Here is a 24725-nt window from a genome sequence, read left to right on the forward strand (position 1 = left end):
AGTGATCATGACAGTGGGGGTCAGAGGAAAAAGTGACGGACAGATCTGTGAAGAAGAGGAGGAAAAAATCTGTCACATCAGGATGAAGCTACTGCCATAAAATACCAGACCGGGACCTAAACACCTGAGGATCCAGGACCAGACCGGGACAGAAACACCTGAGGATCCAGGACCAGACCGGGAACCGAAACACCTGAGGATCCAGGACCAGACCGGGACCGAAACACCTGAGGATCCAGGACCAGACCGGGACCGAAACACCTGAGGATCCAGGACCAGTGCGTTTACCCAGGAATCACTAACAATACAATCTTTGTTCGCCACAGTTTGTGCAGCATCTTTCAAATCGATATTTTGAGCCAATCAACATCCAGAAACATTTATGCTGTCAGGTCAGTGATCCAGCACAGCGTGAGCTCAGTGATCCTGATCATCAGACAGTCACAGGTTTCTCAGGTAGGATTCTCACCTGTTGAACTCACCTCAGGTCGACTCACAGACACTTTCCACCTCCGTGTGCAGAGGAAACAGTCGGAGAGAAGAAGCTGCTCGTTCTGCCTCGTCAGTCCTGGAGTCTGTGTGCGTTTGATCTGAAGACGTCCTCAGAGTCCAAGTCTGAAAAAACATCAGAGTGATGAAAACCAGTCTAACCTGTGGCAGGAACCCATTGTCCCATCATCAGTGATTCTACTGTCTGTCCACTGGGTGGTGCTACTGTACCTGAGTAACAGATTCAGTTTGTTTACACTGGTGGTTTGGAATCTTCTGCTGAGTTAAAGCTCTGCGAGTTTCAACACATCGATCAATAACATTTCATGTCTCATAAAAACTTTTTGTTCAGATCTCTGCTGAAAATAAAATCATCTTCAATGACAAAGTTCATTCTTAAGTGTGTGAGGACACGGTGTGTGTACACACACAGAAACACACAGTCATACACTCTGTTGGATTTAATGTGTTCTGAGGTCATAGAAACACAAACATAAAACCACACTTATACAAAGACACTGTTTTTGTTTCTATTTACATCAGATCCAATAAATAGCAGCAACAGGGCAGAAGGAGCCTGTTAACAGTGGTCGACTGAGAGGACGAGCGGTTACAAAAGAGCCACAGGTTCAAGTCCCAAACCTGCCAGTGTGCCACTGAGCAAGGGGCTAAAGTGGATCAGCTCCCTAACAAAACTGCTGAGTACGGAGAAGGAAACCCGACTCCCTGTGAGATCAGTGAACACAGAAACGAGACAAACTAAAAGGCACACAAAAGGACACATTCACTAATGTTTAGTAAGCTAACGAATCCCGTGTTTATGTTCATGCTGTGTTTGCATGTTGAAGAAGATGCTCTGAGACTGTGATGGACTCTCCACACACAAACTGACAGAACTGACATGGTGCAACATATCAACACATTACATCCAGTACAAAAAGGTGCTTTTCACAAATATTCTGACAGGAGCTCATTTGTACTTGACGACTGTATAAAGATATTTACATACATCTAAATATTTATCTACAAAATGAGAAGAGAAGACATCGGGAACTGATCTCGTAATCTCAAGAAAGTTGGTTTTGGATTTTTACATAAATCAATCACAAGACGTTTTCTATCTTCTAAATGTTTCTGGAAATTCCCAATCAGTATAACTATCATCATATCTATATACATTTATATAGATATATAAACATATATAGATATATAGTATATCTATATATAAATGATGTGATAATTTTGTTGTTTTATTATGATCAACACGACAAGGTGACGGTTCCTTTATGTTTGTCAGACCATAATAAATTGGATTATTATTTTTATCCTACTGACAGGTCGATCATCCGTTTGCTACTTAAAGAGCTAAACAGGAGCTTTTTCACTCTTTCACTGGTGTTTGCGTTGTCTGTATAAATCTTTGGGTTCATCACTTCAGAGTTTTGATGCAATGTCTTTCATCGTAAGGTTTCTTCAGCTCAGGCTCTGGAACTTCTCTCTCAGATTTTTCACCATGCTCTGCTGACCGGCCTCCGTCTTCTGTCCGGAGTCTGAGCTCGTTTTCTGGGACTCGTCCTGATCGGTAAAGGACGCTGCCGTCTTGTCGAGTTCTTGAGGCTTCACCAGCTCAAATTTAGCTTTCGCTTCCTCCCTCTGTTTGTATTCGTCGCAGTCCTGATAGGCCCGGCAGCGGTCAATGACGGCCATGATGGAGATCTTCTCTTTGCTGGTCGGTGAACGAATCTGAACGTAGTTGTCGTCTTCTTCTTCTTTGGCTGTTTCTGTAGGCTCTGACTCAGGCTCTGGAAGTTTCTCTATGACAATGATCTTGTGTTCGGAGGCACTGGCTAGCGGCACCTCGGCTGCGATGAAGTAACCATCGTAGCTGCTGTTAGCGACCTGGTCCTGAAGCTTCTGCAGTTCAGCCATTTGTGCTCCACTCAGCCGAGGGTCCAGAGAATTGGCTCGGTGGAGCCGTTTGCTGCGTTCCTCTCGGCTGTTGTCTCGGCTGCTGCGAGGCTTGTATGAAGGATCTTCACCAGAGGTTCCGTCAGCAAAGAGGTGGCTGGAGAAGCAGCCGGAGTGCCTCCTCAGACCTCTGTCAAACATCTGCTCAGGGATGGATCGACTCCTGCCGACAGGACTCTTCTGGGAGCAGCTGTGGTCGGAGTATTTGGAGCGGAGTTCACGGACGTCGGGCCAGTTGAACCCCTCGATGGGAGGAGGAGGACTGAGGGGACTGCGGGAGCGAGCCCGATCTGGGGAGACCACTCGGGCTTGGTCTACAGGGCTCAGCGGTAGTGAGGATGCTTTATTATGAGATCTCAGTGTCAGAGTCAGGTTGGGTTTACCTGCAAAAAATAGAAACAATCATAAATTTCAAGTATGATCCCAGGTTTTTAGAACTCTCAGTACAACGTGTCTGAGTTTTTTGACCTGTTAGTCTTAATTAATAAACAACGTTATCACAGCTGATAGAAACAAACCTATCCAATACAAGCACCAAGCACCCAGACCCAGCTCGGGACAAACCAGAATTATGCTTTAAGGTATGATCGAGTGTTTGAATGATCAACATCAACATTTTTTCCATTTTCAGGAAAAACTCACATTTTGTCATGAGGAGATGCAAATCTAAAAAATGTTACATTACAACTTAAAGTCTTTTTATTTTCTTATTATTGTGCCCTCAAACCCCAAAATCTGGAACAACCTTAAATGTCATAATCCTCCCAAATCCTTAAATATCTACGTATTTAAATCAGTGTTTAACTCTGATGGTTCAGTCGCTCTCAATGTGATGAACTGAGACGAACACACGTCCAATAGAGTTTGAAATGTTTAAACTGTGGCTGTTTGGGACGAAATGGGCTGAAAGTTTCATATAATTTGTGCAAATACAGGAAAGAACAACCGTGATCTCTGCTCTGTTGATGACCCTGACCGCTTTCTGCTGCAGAAGGTGAACAGGACATCACGATACCTGAACTCTCCTTCTCCTCCACCAAAGAGGGTAAGCTCTTCCTGCTGATCAAAACGCCGTGACTTCGCTGTTGGACCACTGGTTTGGTCGTTTTGATTCGCTGACTGTACTGACGAGCCAGGTGGAGGACTTTGCTCTTCGTTTTGTCGTCCACCTGGTTCGAATCCTCGCTGGGCCTTTCCCCTTCTGCCTCCGCCTTCAGCTGGGCGACCCGAGGAACTGAAGCCCTGAGGATGACGGCCTCCTCCCCGAACACCTTCAGGGTGTCCTTCAGACTTCCTGTCCGATTCATCCCAGAGGCTTTGGGTTTCAGGGGCGAAGGACTCGTGGACTCCTCTGTGATGGTGCTGAGGTCAGATGCTTGACTCTCCTGGTCAGAGCTCTTGTTTGGGGTCTTTGTCAGGTTAGAAAGCCTGACGCTGGTGGCTCTGGGGTTTTTTGGAGCTTCTTTGGATTGTTCACTTTGGGATCTGGTGATCTCTTGCTCCATCGCCTGCCAGATCTTGATCATTTCAGATGAAGGTTTGAACTCTTCATCCTCTGATGGATTATCCTGCAGACTCTGAGATCTGAACCTGAGGCTTTCTCCTGAATCTTCTGTGCTTCTCTGATCAGACTTCAAAGAATCCAAAGAGTCACTAGAAACTATGTGATCGCGGTTATCTGTGGGTAAAGCTGAGTGTGATTCCACTGAAACGTCAAGACTGGAGGATGTGGTGGGATTTGCCTGGATCATTTTGTCCTTTGGGATGCTGTTGAACCGGCTGACGGAGCTCCTGACCAGCCCAGTTGGGATGTATGTCAGGCTCTCCCTGCGCTGAAGGCTGAAGGTGGCGTCCTGGCTCCCGGCATTCTCATAGTAACTCTTTATTTTGCCGATGAGCAGCTGGTCATGCTTGGACAGGATGGAGTCCCGCCTCCGTCGAATGCCTCTGTCGGTGTCAAAGAGGCTGTCATCCCGAGGAGACAGCAGCGTCAAGTCCATCACGCCAAAGGTCTCTGCAGCATCAGAACTGACGCTGTTGAGCCGTAAAGGTCGGTCGGCAGGTTCAGCACTGAGGCTGAGGCTGCTGCCGGTTCTGCTGGGTAACCGAGGTGAAGCACAGCCAAGGGAGCGGGTGTCGTCCTGGGCCAGACTGCCACGTTTGATGCTGTTGGTGAAGTGCTGGGCAATGGCGCTGGCTTTGTCCAGGACAGAGGAGGGAAGAATGCTCGTGGCTTCACTCTCCTTCTCTACATCCTCCTTATCATCCTCCTCATCCTCAGATGACTCCCCACTGCTCAGGGTTTTTGAATCTGAATCAGGCGTGGCAGACGACGGTTCTGGATCTCTTTCAGGTCTCAGTTCTTCTGACCTTTGAGGAGACACTGAGACCATGGGAGGGTCCGGATCAGAGGTGGGTTCTGGTTCAGGGTTTTCAGCTGGTTCAGACTCTGATGTCTTCTCCTGCGGCAGCTTTTCTGTGCTGGGCTAAAAATGAAAAAAACAATGAGAAGAACTGAAAAATAATTTAAAAATCAGTTTAAATGAGACTAAAGACAGGGTGGAGAAATGAAATCTGCTGTGAGGGAGGAAAATGAAGAGGGTGTAGTAGTACGTTTGGTCTGGGACAGACGTTTAGTTTGATATGAGACTTTCTTTGAGACAGCGTGGAAACAAGTTCTACGTCACAACAGAAGAACTAGAACAGAAACAGATCAGGCTGCTGAAGACAATAAGGTTCACAAGCTGCTGTCAGCTTTGAACTTCATTTACGTGGGAAGCTAACATGTTATCTGTGAGGGTTAGCTTGGTGAAAGTAGAGACAGGTACAGTACTCTACCAGACATCAGGGGGACACCTTCCAGGTAAGGACAAGCAGCTCAGATGATTAGATGTCTACCTAGCAACCGCTATACTGATGACTCAGCAATATTTTAGAATTAGACCAATCAGACAACCGTGAATGTAACTGCTGACCGATCAGTAGTAATGCATCGGGTCGGGTTCTGCAGATTCTTCACGTCAGATTTAACTTTGTCTTTCTAAGAATAAAAACTCGGAGTCAGCGTCCCACTTCCTGTTCTCCTGTGAACCCAGAAACGAAAGTTTAAAAACCATTAGTTGAAAACTCAAAGAAGAAAGAAGAAAATCCACCACACAGCCTTTAATAAACACCATTTCCCACAAGCCCACAGACCATCCTGCGTTAAACGTCGCGGCTCCTCAAAAGGGGTGAGTTCACGGACGAGTTGCGTCTGTGGTCAGTTCAGAGAAGACGACAGAAGAAGAATGCGATCTCAAAGTGATCAAAGTTTAACTTCCACAGTTTCAGGTTTTTCAGCTGTGAAGGGGCTGATGTGTGATTGTTTACGTGTGTAAATAAAGTACAACTGGACAAAGACCTGATGAAAAGTGTAACATCAGACATGAAGAAGGTCTGGAACCTGCGGGTCCTCCACCGTTATTTACCTGCTCAGATGTTGCCTCAGGTCCAGCTGGCTCACCTTCAGGAAGTCGTCCATGTTCTTTGTTCGAGCTGCCTCCCTCCGCCTCCTTCAACAAACAGAACAAGGCCAAACTTTCATATCAGAAGATAAAAGGAAAGTTTGAGTTGAAAGATTTTTATATCACAAACAATGGCATGAGGATTTTTTAAAGGGCCGGATCACCCAAACCACAAAACATCAGGTTTGCCTCCAACGTGTTGTTTGTTCTGGATGATTCACAGAAATAAAACTCAGACGCTTTGAGCTTTGCAAATAAATTCACTTCAGCTCCATTGTGTTGGGAGAAGAGACAGGAATCTCCAAACCTCCGTAAATGAGACGTTCTTTGAACAAACTGACCTTTTAGCACAGACAGTGAACAACAGTAATTACCTCTGAATATGAACAGCAGATTAGTCGCAAACTAAATCATGGCTCAGCCTCTGAAACCAAACGTGCAAATAAACGAAGCAACAAAAGAGTGAGAGGCAGCAGCAGACGTCTGGTTGGACACAACCTGCAGACGCTCAGTTACGTGTGGTGTTCACACAGTCCACAGCCATGAAGCTGGATTAAACAGCTGCAAAGCTGCAGGTACGAAGTTACACCGAGCTCCAAGAAAAGCACAACATGCAGGAACGGAGGCGAAAAGTTGGTCTGAAAACACGTACTTAAACTGCTCCAGAGTCAGATTCATTCAGTTTGTTTAGGACTCATTCATTAGGTCTCAGGCGTGGAGCTGTGTGGACGCTAACAGTTTCCCACTGCTTCTAGTCTTTATGCTAAGCTATGCTAAACCTGTCATGGCCTCTGAACGGGATGAAAGTGGTCCACCTGACAGATCTGGGTCTGGAGCAGACGAGAACTCTCCCTACCTACCCTGGAGTTCGACACCTGTTCTTTAACAGTTACTGCACATTTGTCAACGTGAACAGTCCCGTGTCCGTCACCCTGCTGTAGTTTAGCGTGTTGACTCCAAACATGCAGCTCAGCTGGTGTTAGTCCTGCACATGAAGCCCATGCAGCAGGTAACCGAAAGCCCCACAGCAGGAGCAGGTAAGTTATCGCTGAGCGGAGCGGGGAGTGCTGTTATCCATGACTTTAGCGTGTTACGGAGCTGGCGTGGGACGGGTGGAGGGTCAAGCTGAGGACGCAGGCCATGAAGACGAGCAGGCCGGCAGCACAAAGCCTCACCGTCACCGTGGTGGAAAGAAAGGCCTGGACCCTGTAGTGCCAGCAGGAGATGGCAGCCAGCACGGAGCTAGCGAAGTCGTCTACCTGGTCTTCCTCCAGCAGGACGTCGTCCGGCTCACTGTCCTCCATCTGATGAGACCGCTGTGGAGACAACCTCCCCGCCTCTTCCTCCTCCTCCTCTTCCTCGCTGCAGATCAGCCGCTCCAGTGAGCTCTTCCTGCTGCTGAGCTCCTCCTCCTCCTCCCCGGGCCGGTCGGCGTCAGACTCGTCCAGACTGGATCCCACCACGGCGCCGCTGACGGCAGGCTGCAGAGAGCGTCTCTCCCCCGGTAACACCCCCTCTCTGTCTGAGCGCTGCAGGACGTCAGACACCCCCTCCGGTTTAAACCACACCTACTGAGTCAGTGTTTATGAAACTGTAGCATTAGAGAACAATATGAAGGCCCAGCACGGGGGCTGTCTCCTGTCACAGCTGTAACCTGCTGAGCACAGGATCCACTAACTGTTCTGGGATCTGAATGCTGTCCCTTTAACATCGTCCACTTCCTGTGTGTATCATGTTCTATATGCTGCCTGTCCTTCTCCTCCATTCCCAGCTGTCCTATCTTCCTCCTCTCACCCAGCCCGGCCCTCAGCATGAGGGTCCCACCTGTGAGCCACGTTCACAGGGAGCTGTGTCTGCTGATCTGGGGTCAGACTCTGGGTCTCTGTAAAGCTGTATAAATAAAACTGAACTGAATTGAAAGTTTATAGTTTGTGATTTTGTCTTTAGAGTAAGTGTTCCTCTCCTCTAACCCTTCCTTAACGACCACTAGAGGGCAGGGCAGATAAGGGACAATGTGTTCTGGAAGATTCTGCTTATTAATCGTTGTTGTTGTTGTTGTTGTGTAACCTACATTCAGCTGATGAAGAAACTCATGACTCTGTCTTTTTATTCTGAGGTGATTCTTCATGAACCCACTGGTTCAGTATTTATCTTCAGGACCTGGGAGTCAGAGGAACACCTGAAGACTTCACCGTCTGTGATCACAGACACACCTGCGTCCTCCCTCCCTTCTCTACAGCAGTAATAAGACATTCGCTCCTACAGTCTTACCTTTATGGCAGCTGCTGGTCGGCAGGAGAAGCAGCAGCAGCAGACGAGCAGATGCGACGGTTGGTTAAACACAGAAAAATATTCGGTTAGTTGTGAATATTGAAAATTGATGTGACATACATCTGTGATGCAGACTAAACTAAAAGTGAAAGATCAGGTGAGTGAGCCGCCTCAGGAACGTCTCACGGTCCTCACACCTTCACCTTTGGTGTTCTTCAGAATCTGTTTGCTCGGATCTGAAGGAAAAAACAGAAACACAACTATGAACCGAGCGTGCTGACGGCAGAAACCAGCGGACGGTCGGGTTATTCTGTGCGTGTTTACCCGACTGTCGCCGTCCCTGTCCGCTGTCTCGCTGAAACTCCTCAGACTGAGAGGACAGAGCTTTTTTCAGGCGCTCAGGACTGTAACGATACCTGGGAGGGTCTGCAGGTGAGAAGAACCCGAAGGACAACAGCTGACGCCCAGAGCTCTCTGACGTTTAACTCACATCTCACACAAAATCAGCTTCACTCATTTCAAACTTCAACTAAGGTTAACCAGTGTTAACTAACATTAACCAGTGTTAACCAGCATGAACTAAAGAGCTGAACGACTGCTTTAAATAAAGTTTTACAAAAAACCTTCAGAAAATCTTTTCCTGTGGTGGAAAACAACTTTTACTCACATATAGGATCCATTTCTAAGATGGCGTCTTTAGCCTGGAACGAGACAATGAGACAACAAACGTCACACACGTCCACCTGAAACACAGGTGTTAACACAGGTTCCACTGCTGTGTGTCCTGCTGTGTGTCCCGATGTGTGTCCCGATGTGTGTCCCGATGTGTGTCCCGCTGTGTGTCCTGGTGTGTAGTGGTGTTACTGGTTTCCTGACCTTCTGTGGGATGATGGCGTGGTGGTTTTCCAGAATGATGCGTTTGATGTGATGGGCCCACAGCTTCTTCTCCTCCAGTGTCTTCGCCTGAAAACACAAACACAACAAAGACTGAAGAGAACAAACGGACGCACTGTGTTTCAGAACAGAAGTGAAGCGACAGGAGGCGGTGGCAGAGACAGGTCAGAGGACAGGTGAGAGGACGTCTCACCTGGACGGTGTGAGGCTGTTTGGGGTGTTTGTAATGAGTGACGCTGAAGCTCAGAGAGTCTTTGGCGCTTTCGATCAGCATCAGGGTGGAGCACTGAACACAGAGGGAGACAGAGCAGCGTCACTCTCACACTGAAAATCCATTTCCACACAAACGTGTGCGACGCTCTGTGATCATGTGCTGTTTCTCACAGAGATGTGCGTCTTGTACACGTAGTGTTCTCCGCGGCGTTTGGTGATGAGCAGCATGCGATCGAACAGGAAAAGCGTTCTCTCGTTTTTAGCTCGATAAACTTTGAAGGTTCCCTCCAGAACCAGCTCTCCGTACGTGGTGAGGTCTGGACCCTTCCAGTTCAGCAGCAAAGACTGAACCTCCTGAAGGAAACACAGACAGCCAACATTCAGACTGCGTGTCACAGGCGTGCTGAGCCACTGACAGGTGCCACTAAAAACACAGCAAACATCACAGTTGATTTAACGAAGGTTTATTCAGGTTCTACTGAAACTGCCACAGGGTTGAAAAGCCCTCAGTTTAGTCTGGCAGGCAGAAGTTCAGAACTGATCCTGACTCTGAATCCTTCATCCCCAAACGTCTTTTCAAGTCCTCATTTTTATGCTTTTATACTTTTGCACAATCTAATTCTCTCGTGTATCTTCTTAGATGATATTTAAAACCCAGAATGCACTGTGATTCTGTATGCCATGGTGTGTTAGCTAATGGGGTCTCTGTGTGGACCAGTTACTGAACAAACCTCTGTACGTTCATTTAGCCACAGGCTGAAACAACCAATCAAACGCGTCTTGTGTAAATCTAACCCAGCGCGTGTTCCTTTGCGACTTACCTGCAGTCTGACGGCGTGTTCGTGCTTCCTCTTCATGTCGTTGATGTACCAGGCCACCCCTGTCATGGTGTAGATGGCCTCCTCCACCACCTCATAACCTTCCTCCTCTGGGTCAAAGTGCTTCGCTATCTCCTAAACAAAAACATCATAAACAACGAGTAAACATGAAGTGAGACTGAAACTATACGTTTTTATGCAGATGATACAGAACTGTATGCACAGGATACACACTCAGCTCACTTCCTCTGTACATCGTGCTTATGAATAAGAAAGATCCATCTCAGTGTGTAACACACACATCGTGTTACACTGTCCAAAGATCGCAGCGGTGCCACTGCAGTTACTGGGTTTGGCCTTAAGTGTTAATGTTATCCTGTAAAGGTGTGACTGGGGGATCAGGTGTGTTAGTGCCTTACCTGGAGCAGCAGGTGGTACTTGAGGATCCTCTGAACAGGCTTGAGCAGGTATGAACCCAGGGGAAGTGATCGCTTCAACAACGCCTGGCGCTCCCGAAAAAACTTGGCGAGGGATTTATTCCTCATGCAGTCGGTCAGCGCTGCGACCGAACTGCAACAGACGGGAACATCAACAGGTGAACACAGGTGAAAAACACAGGCAGAGACAGGTGTCAACAACATGCTCATTACATGGTCAGAACTTACTTTGGGTAGTTGGTGCAGTACTGTGTGTAGATCTCAAAGTACTCGCTCTGAAATGAGACGACGTTACAGGAAATCTGTGACGTGCAGCCGGATTAAGATTGTGTGGACGTCTGACCGCCGTCTGATGTTGTCAGAGTAAATCACACTGCACCATAAAACTGCTGAATCAGTGTTATTACAGCCGGGCCACGTTTTACCCAACATCCTGTGCAACACCCGTCCACGCCTGAGTTTCATTCACTGAACATCATCACAACTTTTCAGTCTCTGAGTCTGACTCCAAGCTTCTCACCTTCATGACGAAGCACCGGGCGACGGCGACGGGATCGTTGTCACACAGGTCAAGAGCCTGGAGCAGCTCGCTTCACATCACCATGACAACAACGACAACAACAAGAACACGTCACCAAAACCACACGTCTCCACGTCTGTGGGGCTCATCGACTGGACGATAATGATTCACATTATTTCTAAAAACTTTGAGGAAACTTCCAACAACACGTCAGCAGCAGGTTGTTCTTTACCTGTTGAACTCGTAGATGTCCTCGATGTTTCCAAACAGAGCGCACACCTGCTCAGGACGCATCGACAAATCAGACTGATCGATGATGTGAGCCAGGTAATCCTGAAGGAGGAGAGGAGGAGGAGGAGGAGGAGAGAGAGGAGGAGGAGGAGGAGGAGGAGAGGAGGAGGAGGAGGAGAGAGGAGAGGAGGAGGAGGAGGAGGAGAGAGGAGGAGGAGGAGAGGAGAGAGGAGAGGAGGAGGAGGAGGAGAGGGGAGGAGGAGAGGAGGAGAGGAGGAGGAGGAGAGAGAAGAGGAGGAGAGAGGAGAGGAGAGAGAGAGAGAGAGAGGAGAGGAGGAGAGGGGAGAGGAGGAGAGAGGAGGAGGAGAGAAGAGGAGGAGAGGAGGGAGGGTGAGAGGAGAGGAGGAGGAGGAGAGAGAAGAGGAGGAAGAGAGGAGAGAAGAGGAGGAGAGGAGGAGAGGAGGAGGAGGAGAGAGAGGAGGAGGAGGAGGAGGAGAGAGGAGAGAGAGGAGGAGGAGGAGGAGGAGAGAGGAGAGGAGGAGGAGGAGGAGGAGAGAGAAGAGGAGGAGAGGAGGAGAGGAGGAGGAGGAGAGAGAAGAGGAGGAGAGAGGAGAAGAGGAGAGGAGGAGAGGAGGAGGAGGAGAGAGAAGAGGAGAGGGGAGGAGGAGGAGAGAGGAGAGAGAAGGAGGAGGAGAGGAGAGAGGAGAGGAGGAGGAGGAGGAGAGAGAAGAGGAGGAAGAGAGGAGAGAAGAGGAGGAGAGGAGGAGAGGAGGAGGAGGAGAGAGAGGAGGAGGAGGAGGAGGAGAGAGGAGAGAGAGGAGGGAGGGAGGAGGAGGAGAGAGGAGAGGAGGAGGAGGAGGAGGAGGAGAGAAGGAGGAGAGAGGAGGAGAGGAGGAGGAGAGAGAAGAGGAGGAGAGAGAGGAGGAGGAGGAGGAGGAGAGTGGAGAAGAGGAGGAGAGAGGGGAGGAGGAGGAGGAGAGAGAGAAGAGGAGGAGAGAGGAGAAGAGGAGGAGGAGGAGAGGAGGAGGAGGAGAGAGAAGAGAGGAGAGGGGAGGAGAGGAGAGAGAGAGAGAAGAGGAGGAGAGAGAGAGGAAGAGAGAAGAGGAGGAGAGGGAGGAGGAGAGAGAGAAGAGGAGGAGAGGAGGAGAGAGGAGAGGAGGAGGAGAGGAGCAGAGGAGGAGGAGGAGAGGAGAGAGAAGAGGAGGAAGAGAGGAGAGAGAGAGGAGAGAGAAGAGGGGAGGAGAGGAGGAGAGGAGAGAGGAAGAGGAGGAGAGAGAGGAGGAGGAGGAGGAGGAGAAGAGGAGGAGAGAGGAGAAGAGGATGAGGGAGGAGGAGGAGAGAGAAGAGGTAGGAGAGGGGGAGGAGGATGAGAGAGGAGAAGAGGAGGAGAGGAGAGAGGAGAGAACTTCGTCTGCGCGTCTTCTTCTTCGCTCGCCTCTTCTTCGCGTTTCTCTTCTTCTCTCTCCTCTGTCTTCTCTTCTTCTCACACCACCCCCGAAGACAGGGGAGGAGGAGAGAGGAGCAGAGGAAAGGAGGAGGAGGAGGAGAGAGGAGCAGAGGAAAGGAAGAGGAGGAGGAGGAGAGGAGAGGAGGAGGAGGAGAGAGAAGAGGAAGGAGAGGAGGAGGAGGAGAGAGGAGGAGGAGGAGGAGAGAGAGGAGGAGGAGGAGAGGAGGAGGAGGAGGAGAGAGAGGAGGAGGAGGAGGAGGAGAGAGGAGAGAGGAGAAAGAGGAGGAGGAGGAGGAGGAGAGAGGAGAGAGGAGAGGAGGAGGAGGAGAGAGAGAGGAGGAGGAGGAGAGGAGGAGGAGAGAGAAGAGGAGGAGAGAGAAGAGGAGGAGGAGAGAGAGGAGGAGGAGGAGAGAGAGGAGAGGAGGAGAGGAGGAGGAGAGGGGAGGAGGAGAGGAGGAGGAGGAGAGGGGAGGAGGAGGAGGAGAGAGAGGAGAGGAGGAGAGGAGGAGGAGGAGGAGAGAGAGGAGAGGAGGAGAGAGGAGAGGAGGAGAGAGGAGAGAGGAGAGGAGGGAGAGGAGGAGGAGGAGAGAGAAGAGGAGGAGGAGGAGAGAGAAGAGGAGGAGAGAGGAGGAGGAAGGAGGAGGAGAGAGAGAGAGGAGGAGGAGGAGGAGAGAGGAGAAGAGAGAGGAGGAGGAGGAGAGGAGGAGAGAGGAGAGGAGAGAGGAGAGGAGGAGAGAGGAGAGGAGAGAGGAGGAGGAGAGGAGGAGGAGGGAGGAGGAGAGGAGGAGAGGGGAGAGGAGAGAGAAGGAGGAGAGAGAGAGGAGAGAGAAGAGGAGGAGAGGAGGAGGAGGAGAGAGAAGAGGAGGAGAGGGGAGGAGGAGGAGAGAGAAGAGGAGGAGAGGAGGAGAGAGGAGCAGAGGAAAGGAGGAGAGAGGAGCAGAGGAAAGGAGGAGGAGGAGGAGAGAGGAGCAGAGGAAAGGAAAGAGGAGGAGGAGAGGAGAGGAGGAGGAGGAGAGAGAAGAGGAGGAGAGGAGGAGGAGGAGAGAGGAGGAGGAGGAGGAGAGAGAGGAGGAGGAGGAGAGGAGGAGGAGGAGGAGGGAGAGAGAGGAGGAGGAGGAGGAGGAGAGAGGAGAGAGGAGAAAGAGGAGGAGGAGGAGGAGGAGAGAGGAGAGAGGAGAGGAGGAGGAGGAGAGAGAAGAGGAGGAGGAGAGGAGGAGGAGAGAGAAGAGGAGGAGAGAGAAGAGGAGGAGGAGAGAGAGGAGGAGGAGGAGAGAGGAGAGAGGAGAGGAGGAGAGGAGGAGGAGAGGGGAGGAGGAGAGGAGGAGGAGGAAGAGGGGAGGAGGAGGAGGAGAGGAGGAGGAGGAGGAGAGAGAGGAGGAGGAGGAGAGAGGAGAGGAGGAGGAGGAGAAGAGGAGAGAGGAGAGGAGGAGGAGGAGAGAGAAGAGGAGGAGGAGGAGAGAGAAGAGGAGGAGAGGGGAGGAGGAGGAAGGAGGAGAGAGAAGAGGAGGAGGAGGAGGAGAGAGGGAGAAGAGGAAGAGGAGGAGGAGGAGGAGGAGAGGAGAGGAGGAGGAGGAGAGAGAAGAGGAGGAGGAGAGAGAAGAGGAGGAGAGAGGAGAGGAGGAGAGAGAAGAGGAGGAGAGAGGAGCAGAGGAAAGGAAGAGGAGGAGAGGAGAGGAGGAGGAGGAGAGAGAAGAGGAGGAGAGGAGGAGAGGAGGAGGAGGAGAGGGGAGGAGGAGGAGAGAGGAGAGAGAAGAGGAGGAGAGGAGGAGAGAGGAGAGGAGGAGAGAGAGGAGAGAGGAGGAGAGGAGGAGAGAGGAGAGGAGGAGAGGAGGAGAGAGGAGAGAGAGGAGAGAGGAGGCAGGAGGAGAGACGAGGGAGAGTAGAGAGGAGATTTCACTGTGACACATTAAAGCTCGTAAATGTCCTCGATGTCTTTTTAAGGCTCAGGAGCTGAAGCTGTTTCATTTCCTTCCTGATCTGTTTCCAGCTGAAATGATTTTTTTTATTTATTCCTGAATAATAATTAATAATCTGATCAGATCAACAGTTCTGATTTCCTGGATTAAAAAATAAAAGTATGATGAGCAGTGACAGCGACGCCGTCCTGTGTCTTACACCTGAGGTGATGCTCAGGTAAGAGCAGGTCCAGGTCTCTCCAGGTTCAGGCTTATCTGTGATTCTCACTGTTACATAAGCAGTTAATCCACAACGTCTTAAGCGGTTAATTATAGCCTGTGACGACGGCGTGATGTGGAACCATCGCCAGGTTCCACTCACTGTCCTCCCGGTCAGGACCTGAATCTGATCTGAGGTCAGTCTGACACGTGTCCACAAACTGGAACCTCGTGAAGGACAATTAAATCAGCACATCAGAATTTTTAGCAGAGAGACACAGCTGATAACTGGACCTGGACCTGGCACCTGGACCACACGGAGAGATAAAGGACTGATGGCGTCTGGTGACCCACCTCTACGATCATGCGCAGGTCTCTGACGTACATCCTCTCAGTCTCGATGATCTCCATGACGACCCGGTCCAGGTAGGTCAGCTGAGGGTTGGGTGCCATGCTGCTCTTTATGAACGGCGTCTGCTGCCGGCGGCTGGAGGCTCGACTTGCTGTCGACTCTTTGTTGTTGTTGTTGTTGTGAACAAGTCCGAGGCCCCGCCCCTTCTCGTCAGACTGGTGGGCGTGGCCCCAACCCCTTGCTGTCTGCGCTGCCTCCGCCGCTCCCTGCAGGGCTCAGGTCCAGGTCGATGTCGGGGTCCGAGTTTTGGGGAGGACAGTGGAGGCGGGGCCAGGCTGTCGTCTCTGGAGGATCCAGATCCTGAGGACAGCGTGGAGATCAGGCTCACCGGGCGATGTTCTGACAACGGCAGGTCGGAGGAGTCGGAGGGCCGTGGCCGACGGAGCGCGCTCATTACTACTGATGGAGGCAGTGGACAGGCGGAGGAGACTCTGAGGACAGAGGGAGGAGGATTATTGACAGGTCTGATCAGGGTGACAATCATAATAAACAGATTCCAGCACATTTGTCTCCAGATCCTGATCAGAGACAGAGCTCTGTTCCTGGAGAAGACACTTTGACATCAACAGTTTTTTATTGGTGAGGAAAGAGGATGTGATGTCACAGATACACAGGGAAGCTCAGATATCCAGGTTTAACATCTCCAGCTAACGTCAGTCACCCAGCAGGTGGAGGCTGAACAACAGCAGAGTCTGTAAAGATTACACCTCTTCAGAAAAAGATCTCAGATCAGTCTGAGAGTAGCATGGTTTTTCAGTCTGTCCCTCTCCGATACGACGGCTCACTACGAGTTAAACCCCAGTAGCAGAAGCTGAATCAGCTGTGATCAGCTGCTGTCTGCAGTGAACCTATGGATGAACAGACACCTCTCACTGGATCACTGATACTGAAGGAAACTTAAAAACAGCAGGATTCTCTATGAAGTTCTGCAGGATGGACATCAGAGATGATGACATCCTCAGGAAGTGAAGTCAGGAAGTGAAGAAGGTGTCTCAGTTAGAAAACCACTGAGATACAGAGAGAGTAAACTGTGATGAGCACAGTCTGACCGCAGAGCAGCCGACTACATCACCGTGTGACTGAAATGACCTTTTCCTATTGGCTGTAATACCTGGGATTTTTGCAGTGTAGACGTTTCCTGCACAAACAAAAATTCAAATCACTCAAATGAACTGGATAACAGCTCGACCCCGAGTCACATGGTACAATCCAAACAGCAAAATCAAAAATATAATCAAAAACATATTCCTGTTGATCGTTTCGTCCTGATCAGATCATTAACTCTGATTGATTCACGGTGACTGTTTGATTTGTTGCGATCAGATTCATTCATTCAGAGTGTGTTGTTTAGATTTGTGAGCATGCTGGGATTCAGTCGCTGTCGTTTACCTTTCCACGCCTCGGCCATTTTGAGCTGATGTGATGGGAAACTTTTACTTTGGAAAAATAACAACGGTTTGGTTGAAATGTTTCACTGTTGTTCCCTGAAAGTCTGACATGTAACCGAGCTGCTGGAAAAACACAGGATTCACGGCTGTAACTGAATATTTATGTGAACAGTATCAACAGATTTTAATGTCCAACACAAAAACATAGTCACATGATAAATGTGTATCATGGCTACAGTATTCACTCTCACCACCAGATGTCACTAAATCCTACACACTGATCCTTTAATTAAAAGAAATTCAACTACAATTAGACAGAAATGTTAACAGAGCAATCTAAAGCTATGTTAGCATGTTACTTGTCAATTTTATTTACAGAGCTCCAAATATTATTATTATTGTACAAACAGTGACAATCCAAATAAAAATGTTTTAAAATGCACAACATTTCCTGTTTCTTTTAGTCAGCAGAGTTTGAAATGTTGAATGTATTAAAGAGTTGGTTCAGTTTCCCGCCTTTAGTGCTTAAAATGGCCGCTGTATGGTTTTGGTTGGTGTTAGCAAACATACCAGCTAAATATCTGAAGAGCAGAGACACTGACAGTCCACCTGAGACACAGAAAACACAACCAGACAACGTGAAGCAAACAAGCAAACAAAAAAAAAAAAACCAAACAACCACACAAACAAAAATGAAAACAAGAAAAAAAAAAACAATGGAAAACATTTTTAGTAAAGCTAACAGAGACATCTACAGCTGTTTGAGGAATTCTCTCATTTCCTCCTCCTGACTATTGTTAGCCTCGGCTACACAGTACGATTAATGCTAAGTTTAGCATGCTGACATCATACAAAACAATAATACAAAACAATAATAAACAACTACACACTTTTTTTTGAAGGCTGTGACCGTTAGCTCTTTGGCTTCTTGCCAGGTTAAAGTCAGCAAGGCACTGATTGACCCAGCAGGAAGTTAATTTATGGACTCAGTTGCTTAAATAACATGAGAGACTGTCGGCCAATCACAGCTCAGTGTTTGTTCATGTGACTGCAGCTCTCAGATAAACAGGTACAACATTTTCCTCTGAAACGTTGGAACATGAAATGAAAACAAGTACTAGAAACTGTACTTGAAGTAAATGTACTTTCCACCACTGGTTTGCCAGTGAGACTGAGGGTTTGTCTCAGTCTGTCTCATTGTGACGTCCACAGATCAGTTCAGTGTGGACACGAGGAGACATCACACACAGCAGCTCCTCACTGTGACCTGGACCAGGATGTTATCACAAGAGGAGGTTTGAACGAAAACAGATTCAGACTGCAGAGACTGGGCTTTACACACACACACACACACACAGCTGACCGTTAGCTGTTTGGCTTCCTGCCAGTTTAAAGTCAGCGAGGCGTTCACTGACCCAGCAGGAAATGACTTTATGGACTCAGCCCCTTCAGCATGATAACATGAGAGACTGTCGGCCAGTCACAGCTCAGTGTTTTCATTCAAACACACAACTTCAGATCTGACCTTTGACCTCTGCAGCAGGTTTTCTATGACAACAAATTAATACCTGTATATTCTACAAACCAGCACGTGTCCAAACCTTTTCACCTTCTGAGCCCAGTTCATAAAGTCTGTGAGAAACTGAGTCCAAACTGTGTCTGAGGTAAATAAAAAACCTTTGAGCTGAAAATCATTTCATCAGATTAACAATCAGAAAACCTGCTGAAGAACCCACTCAGACTCACCCAACCAGCGGGGGACAAAGACTCGTCTGAGCCTCCGGTCCTCCCCCGCTCTCCTGAAGGAGATCTTCACCTCCTCTGAACCCGAACACCTCACGACTGCAACATCGCCTCCTCCTCCGGCCAGGCTGCGCCACAAGCTCCTCTGATACCCCATCAACTCAAAACCGATCCCTCATAAAACATAAAACGTCTTCTCAAAGGTTTAAAGGAGAAAAATGCTAACTTTCAGTTTTCCTGCAGCTTTAAAGACACCTGAATGCTCCACAGGTTTGACTGAGCTGCTGCAGGAAAAACACACACACAGACCGACCGACGGAGAGAGGACGAGTGTAAAAAACCACAACAGGAGGAGGAGGAAGGGAGGAGCTCTGAAAGGAGGAGGACAGAAGGCGGAAGAGGAGGAGCTAGAACCATGAAGGGGGGGGGGGGGGGGGGGGGGGGTGTCAGCCTCAGGTCAAAGGTTTACAGCAACACAAACACCACACTCAGACCTTGGGACGACGCACCTGGAGGGGGCGGGGCCACAAACACTGATCCAGGTGCTGACTGCACAGTCTGCTGCCGGATGAACAGGTTCTTTACAACCTCAGAGCGATAACACGTTCACACGCTCACACGCCACTGACCGACTGTGACAACCTGTTGTCATGGTAACAACAGTCTCTGAGCAGCTTCCTGCTGTCCTCTGTCCTCCTGCAGAGCTCCAGCCTTTAGCTACCAGCCTGACCTCTGGGACAGCAGCAGGAGGCATAACATGAAGGAGACAGGAGGGAGACAGAGGAGGACACAGAGGGAGGAGAGAGCCAGAGGACGGACGACTTGTGAGGGACCTGAGCTGGGCTCTGTCTGTCTGGGTTTGATTGTGTCTCAGAGAGTCACAGAGGGGTGGGGTCATGAGGACGGATAATGGCCGACTGTTCTGGAGACACAACAGAGCTTTGAAACCACGACGTCTCGTCCTGATGCAGCAGGACAGATTCATAAACTGTGTCAGTTCACATGTTCCTGTTAGTTTGTCCACGCTCACTCAAACACATGAGGTGAGTGACATACGAGTGACAGGTGAGACAGACCTCACTGGAAACAGGCCTCAGCCGACAGCACAGGTGAGCACACCTGAACTCATTCAGTCAGATCAGCAGAAGGATCCAGTCTCATCAAACCTCGTGTCTCAGGTTTGGTTCTGGACCAGAGTTTGACAGTTCTCAGACCTGTCCAAACAAACGGAGTTCACCTGAGGCGACCCCACAGGTCACAGGTGAGTGCACACAGGTTTCACACCCAGCCAGGACAAGGGTTCACCACAGCTGTCCACATACTTATGGCCATATAGTGTTGTACAAAGCTATGTGTCTCTGGTCCAATCAGGTTTCAGACAGGAAGTAACTTGCACATGTGTGTGTGTGTGTGTCTCTGTGTGTCTCTGTGTGTGTGTGTGTGTGTGTCTGTGTATGTGTGTGTCTCTGTGTGTGTGTGTGTGTGTGTCTGTGTATGTGTGTGTCTCTGTGTGTGTGTGTGTGTGTGTGTGTCTGTGTGTGTGTGTGTGTCTGTGTATGTGTGTGTCTCTGTGTGTGTGTCTCTGTGTGTGTGTCTCTGTGTGTGTGTGTGTGTCTCTGTGTATGTGTGTGTCTCTGTGTGTGTGTCTCTGTGTATGTGTGTGTGTGTAATCTGTGATAATGAGGATAAAGCTAACCCAGCACAGTGAGAGGAACACAACCAGCAGGGATTACATCCCATTACATCTAACAACCAACACAACAACCCTCAGATCTGACCAATCAGATGCTCCGATTTCCATCAGCTGATCTAAACACCCTGAAGTCCTGTGAAGTTGTTCTCTGACGAACACAAACACAACGCGTCCCACCAGGTGAGCTACCTGCTGGGCGGTTCCACTGAACGTCACCTGACTCTGCACCACGCACTGATTTCATCAGTATAACCAGAACAAACCATTAGAAACCAGCACACTGTGAAGTACACACACCTGTACCGCACTGCTGATGATGTCATCAGAGTGACATCACAACACCTGTCTTATGTAAGACAGTTAAAGTCAGCTGGTTTCCATGGCGATTAAGAGTCTAGTCATGTGACCTAAGATTAACTTCGAGTGAAGAGACACTGCATGAAGACTGGAGGTCACACACACACACACACACACACACTCACTGTGATCAGTACCCAGGTCCAGGTTCATTCCTTTCCATTCTCTTTCTGTGGACAAAAAAACTACTCTACCCATAAGCCTCGGGGGCTGCTGCTATGGAGACGCCTTCATCCTGAGCTGTGACATTTAGAACATTTGCTACCTGCAGTCAGTCACTGACTCTGGATCAGATCTTAAACCATCAAAGTGAAGCTGAACTGCAAGATGAGCAGCAACCAAACCTCTAACAAAAAAACACAGATTTAAGCCACAAGGTTCTCTGCTGTTCCGCTCGTGTTTAACTCACTGTCACGTATAAAGCTGAAACATCAGGTGGATTTGGACTCACGTCTTCACACACACACACACACACACACACACACACACACACACACACACACACACACACACACACACACACACACACACACACACACAGACCCCTGAGGTGTGAACACATTCATCATCCTATTTTTATCCTGAAAACAAACAATGAAACATTTCAGATTTTTTATGTTGTTTAACACAAGTCTTCATATGTCAGAGAGCAGACTGTAGACACACAACAGACCCGCACTGTGTCCCGTCACTGCTGAAACAACAGGGACGACGTCTCTAATGAGAGACAGCAGACAGCAGACACACAGCATTCAGCCAGAGTCCGACCTGATTCGTTCTGCCTACCTTAAACCTCCTGTGGTCTGCGACGAGAAGAGTCCGGTCAGACAGGGACCAGAACCCGGGCTCGGTCTGATCCGGTCTGAGAGAATCTACCTGTAGCTCTGACAGGAGGGGACAGGGCTTAATCCAATTAGACTCAGTGTGAGGAGCAAAGGGAGCGAGACGCCACCTGGTGGACTGGACACACACAGACCTCACACAGCCTGAGCCGTGTGTGGTGACAGATGTGATGCTGTATGTTCATATGTTACCTGTTACAGGTGTGATTAACCTGTCATGTCGAGATAAAAAACGTCACATCTGTTACACGGAGCCACTTCAAACACACTGGAACCACAGATCCTGGATCAGCCACATTCCAGAGTGACACAGGAAACACAACCCGGGCGTCTGCAGCGTGACGTCACCTCCACACAGACGAGCTGTTTGTAAAAACACGACTCTGTGCTGATGTTCAGTGTCTGCAGCTGAGAAACACAGGCGTCTATTGTCCTCTGTGTGTGTGCGTGTGGTTATTTATGTGACTGCAGACGCTGCCGGTTCCCTCCGCCACCGACCACAGAGAAGAAAGACAACACACATCAACACAGACAACAACAAAGACTGATGTGTGACCATCTGAACTGCTCGTCCCACACACAGGAGGACAGAGGACCGGACCTGCAGACAGACAGAGGACCGGACCTGCAGACAGCAGGGATTGGACCTGCAGACAGCAGGGATTGGACCTGCCAACTCGTTCTTTAAAAGCTGTGACACAGTCTGAATGCTAAGACCACAGCCCCCCCCCCATCAGACCAGTGCTGGTACCAAATCCAGTTTCTTACCTTCACCCATGGAGACGTCACAGGAGGAGCTGTGAGATCCTTCAGGCATCACACCGTCTCCTGCACACACACACACACACACACACACACACACACACACACACACACACACACACACACACACACACACACACACAGTGAATGAAACAGTCACCCCCACCTGTCTGCGCAGGTGTGTTCAAGTGAAGGTCATCAGAGAGTGATGCGTTCAGGGACACTGCTCCGTCAGCACATCTGGACCTAAAGCTGCAGTCAGTGAACGCCTCACAGCAGCAGAGTCTCCAGACAGAAAAAACAGATGTGAACCTGTACCAGGGTCCCCTCGCCCCCTCGCCCCGCCCCCGATCCCCCCGAGTTCAGACTGATGAGCTTTAAACAGTGAGGTCAGGTGAGGCAGATCAGCTGACTACAAACACCTGAATCAGCTGCCTGCGTTTGCTGAGACGGACGATGAGGGCAAAACAAAGTCCAGCTAAACAAACCTTCTGTGACGACTGAGACCAGGACGGGACAACCGGACCGACCGCTGATGCTCTGTGATCTGCAGAACCAGGTCCCAGAGCAGGAAGTGATGGATCACCAGGCGTATGAGGGTCTGGGATCTGACCTGGGATCTGATCAGTGCTGACAGAAGAGGACAGTTATTACCTGTCGATCGACTAATCGATCAAACCGGTCAGATCCCTGGTGATGGCGGTCACAGCCTGTCACAGCCCTCATCAGGTGTGGGCAATCTGATCAGGTTACCATGGAAACACATGAGCCACCTGTCACCTCCTGTCACTCACTGTTTAACAGATAATGTATAATGGTTATTTTGAACTTTACACTGTTTATCACACACACACACACACACACACACACACACACACACACACACAGTCATGATGAAGATCTATCAAACCACTCCTCACTCTGACAGGCGGAGTTTTCTCCGGCCGCAGTCTCAGTGCTCTCACACGAACCTCCCTTTAATAATGATTCATTTAATGGTGCTTTGCTTTTCGTCAGCGGTAAAACCCTGACAAGCCTGTGCTGAGGCTTCAGATTAATCGGCACTATCCTCTGTTGCTTTCGGCGCCATGTATTTCACCAAGCAGCGCTAAATACGGTAAAACCTCTAAAGAGTTCAGACTTGTTCCCGCTTTCTCAGTGCTGGCTCGCTGCCGCTGACAGGGCGTGTTTTGGTGGCGAAGGGCCGCGAAAGAAACCGGCAAAAGTTTAAATCTACTAAAGATCCGCGCTTTTTCGTGTATTAGATGTGCGCCGAATTAAAGACAGACCCCATTTGATCCTAACGACCACTTGGTTATCACATAAATTGTCGGTAACTTCTCAGACAAGCGCGTGTTCTTTAAATGCAAAGAAATCCTAACGAGGCTCTGCATTAGCAACCCCACCTACAATCTTCCAGGGCAGCCAGCGGCGCCTTGGTGATTCTATGATCTGTTTTATATGAGACTCACTTTAGTCCGAGGAAGCCGAACTTCAGGGTCAGCTCCTTTTTTAAAGGTTTAGCGGTGTTTGAAGTTTAAAGAGAAGCGGATGAAAAAGCAGAGACACACTTCCGCGTAGATCCCGGGCTCAGGACAGTTTCGGTCCATCGGAATCAGGACTCTGACTCTGAGTCTCTGTAAACTCCTGAACTCCGGAGCTTTGCTCTGCAACTTTTCCTCCAACACAGCGAACATGAGCAGAAGAGAGTGGACTCACCTCAGAGATGTTCGCCCTGTAAACCCGGTGCTCGTCCCGACTCTCAGCCTCTGATGTGGACTAATGAGAACCGTTCCTTCTCTAAACCTCTGCAGGACTGCTGCGCGCTCTTTCTGCGCATGCGCCCTGATTCGTTCCCAGAAGGCAGGTTTGCTTATGGTTCCCAAAATCTCTAAAAGTAGAATGGGAGGCCGAGCCTTTAGCTATCAGGCCCCTCTCCTATGGAACCAACTGCCAGTTTGGGTTCAGGTAGCAGACACCCTCTCTAATTTTAAAACGAAGCTTAAAACCTTCTTGTTTGATAAAGCTTATAATTAGTTGTAGTTACAGTCCTAGTTATTTATTAAACTTATAGTTAGTCACAATTATCTCTATAGACACTGTTACAGTTAAGGATATAGCCCTTAGTAGGGCTGGCTCAGGCAACTGAATCATCCCCTAGTTATGCTGCTATAGGCCTAGGCTGCTGGGGGACATCCCATGATTTACTGCGGACTTCTTCTTCTTTCTCTTTCTCTCCTCAGACCCACTCTCAAATTTATTAGCCTTTATTACATGTCATTAACTCTGTGTCCTCTCTGTCCCGTAGTCCTGTGCTTGTTTCTCTCTGGTCTCTCTTTCTCTGTACCTTTCTGCAGGTGTCTCTGGCTCCGGAGCTGCATGTCCTGTGGTCCTGGCTCCACCCACCTGCTGCTGTTTATTGTTTACAATGATCTATTTCTAACATGTTTAATGTTCCGTTCTGCTACAGATAAATATTGGATTAATATTCTTTGCAAACTGTAATGTAAATAATTACCAGTCATGACAGCTTTTTGCCTCCGTGCTCTGTTTCATAATTCTAATCTGCTGAGCACACATTATCCAATAACTGTTCACTAACTGTAATGTAAATACTGACCCA

At 49.1% G+C, this 24725-nt stretch overlaps 1 protein-coding gene across 1 annotated transcript; it reads right to left on the reverse strand.

Moving 5' to 3' along the window:
• Positions 1 to 935: 935 nt before the first annotated feature.
• Positions 936 to 23910, reverse strand: LOC121199790 (pleckstrin homology domain-containing family G member 3-like). Its single transcript, XM_041064729.1, is given in 24 exon segments — positions 936 to 2840; positions 3473 to 4943; positions 5925 to 6008; positions 7136 to 7489; positions 8232 to 8245; positions 8429 to 8467; positions 8556 to 8657; positions 8899 to 8932; positions 9108 to 9194; positions 9319 to 9411; positions 9510 to 9692; positions 10160 to 10291; positions 10576 to 10726; positions 10822 to 10868; positions 11114 to 11183; positions 11346 to 11446; positions 15260 to 15472; positions 15474 to 15566; positions 15568 to 15687; positions 15689 to 15739; positions 15741 to 15748; positions 22109 to 22168; positions 22591 to 22722; positions 23822 to 23910. Coding segments are annotated over 22 exon segments (4374 nt in total). The 5' UTR covers positions 22158 to 22168; positions 22591 to 22722; positions 23822 to 23910; the 3' UTR covers positions 936 to 1962.
• Positions 23911 to 24725: the final 815 nt, after the last annotated feature.

This window comes from Toxotes jaculatrix, chromosome 19, assembly GCF_017976425.1.
Source record: "Toxotes jaculatrix isolate fToxJac2 chromosome 19, fToxJac2.pri, whole genome shotgun sequence".
NCBI classification, from domain to species: domain Eukaryota; kingdom Metazoa; phylum Chordata; class Actinopteri; family Toxotidae; genus Toxotes; species Toxotes jaculatrix.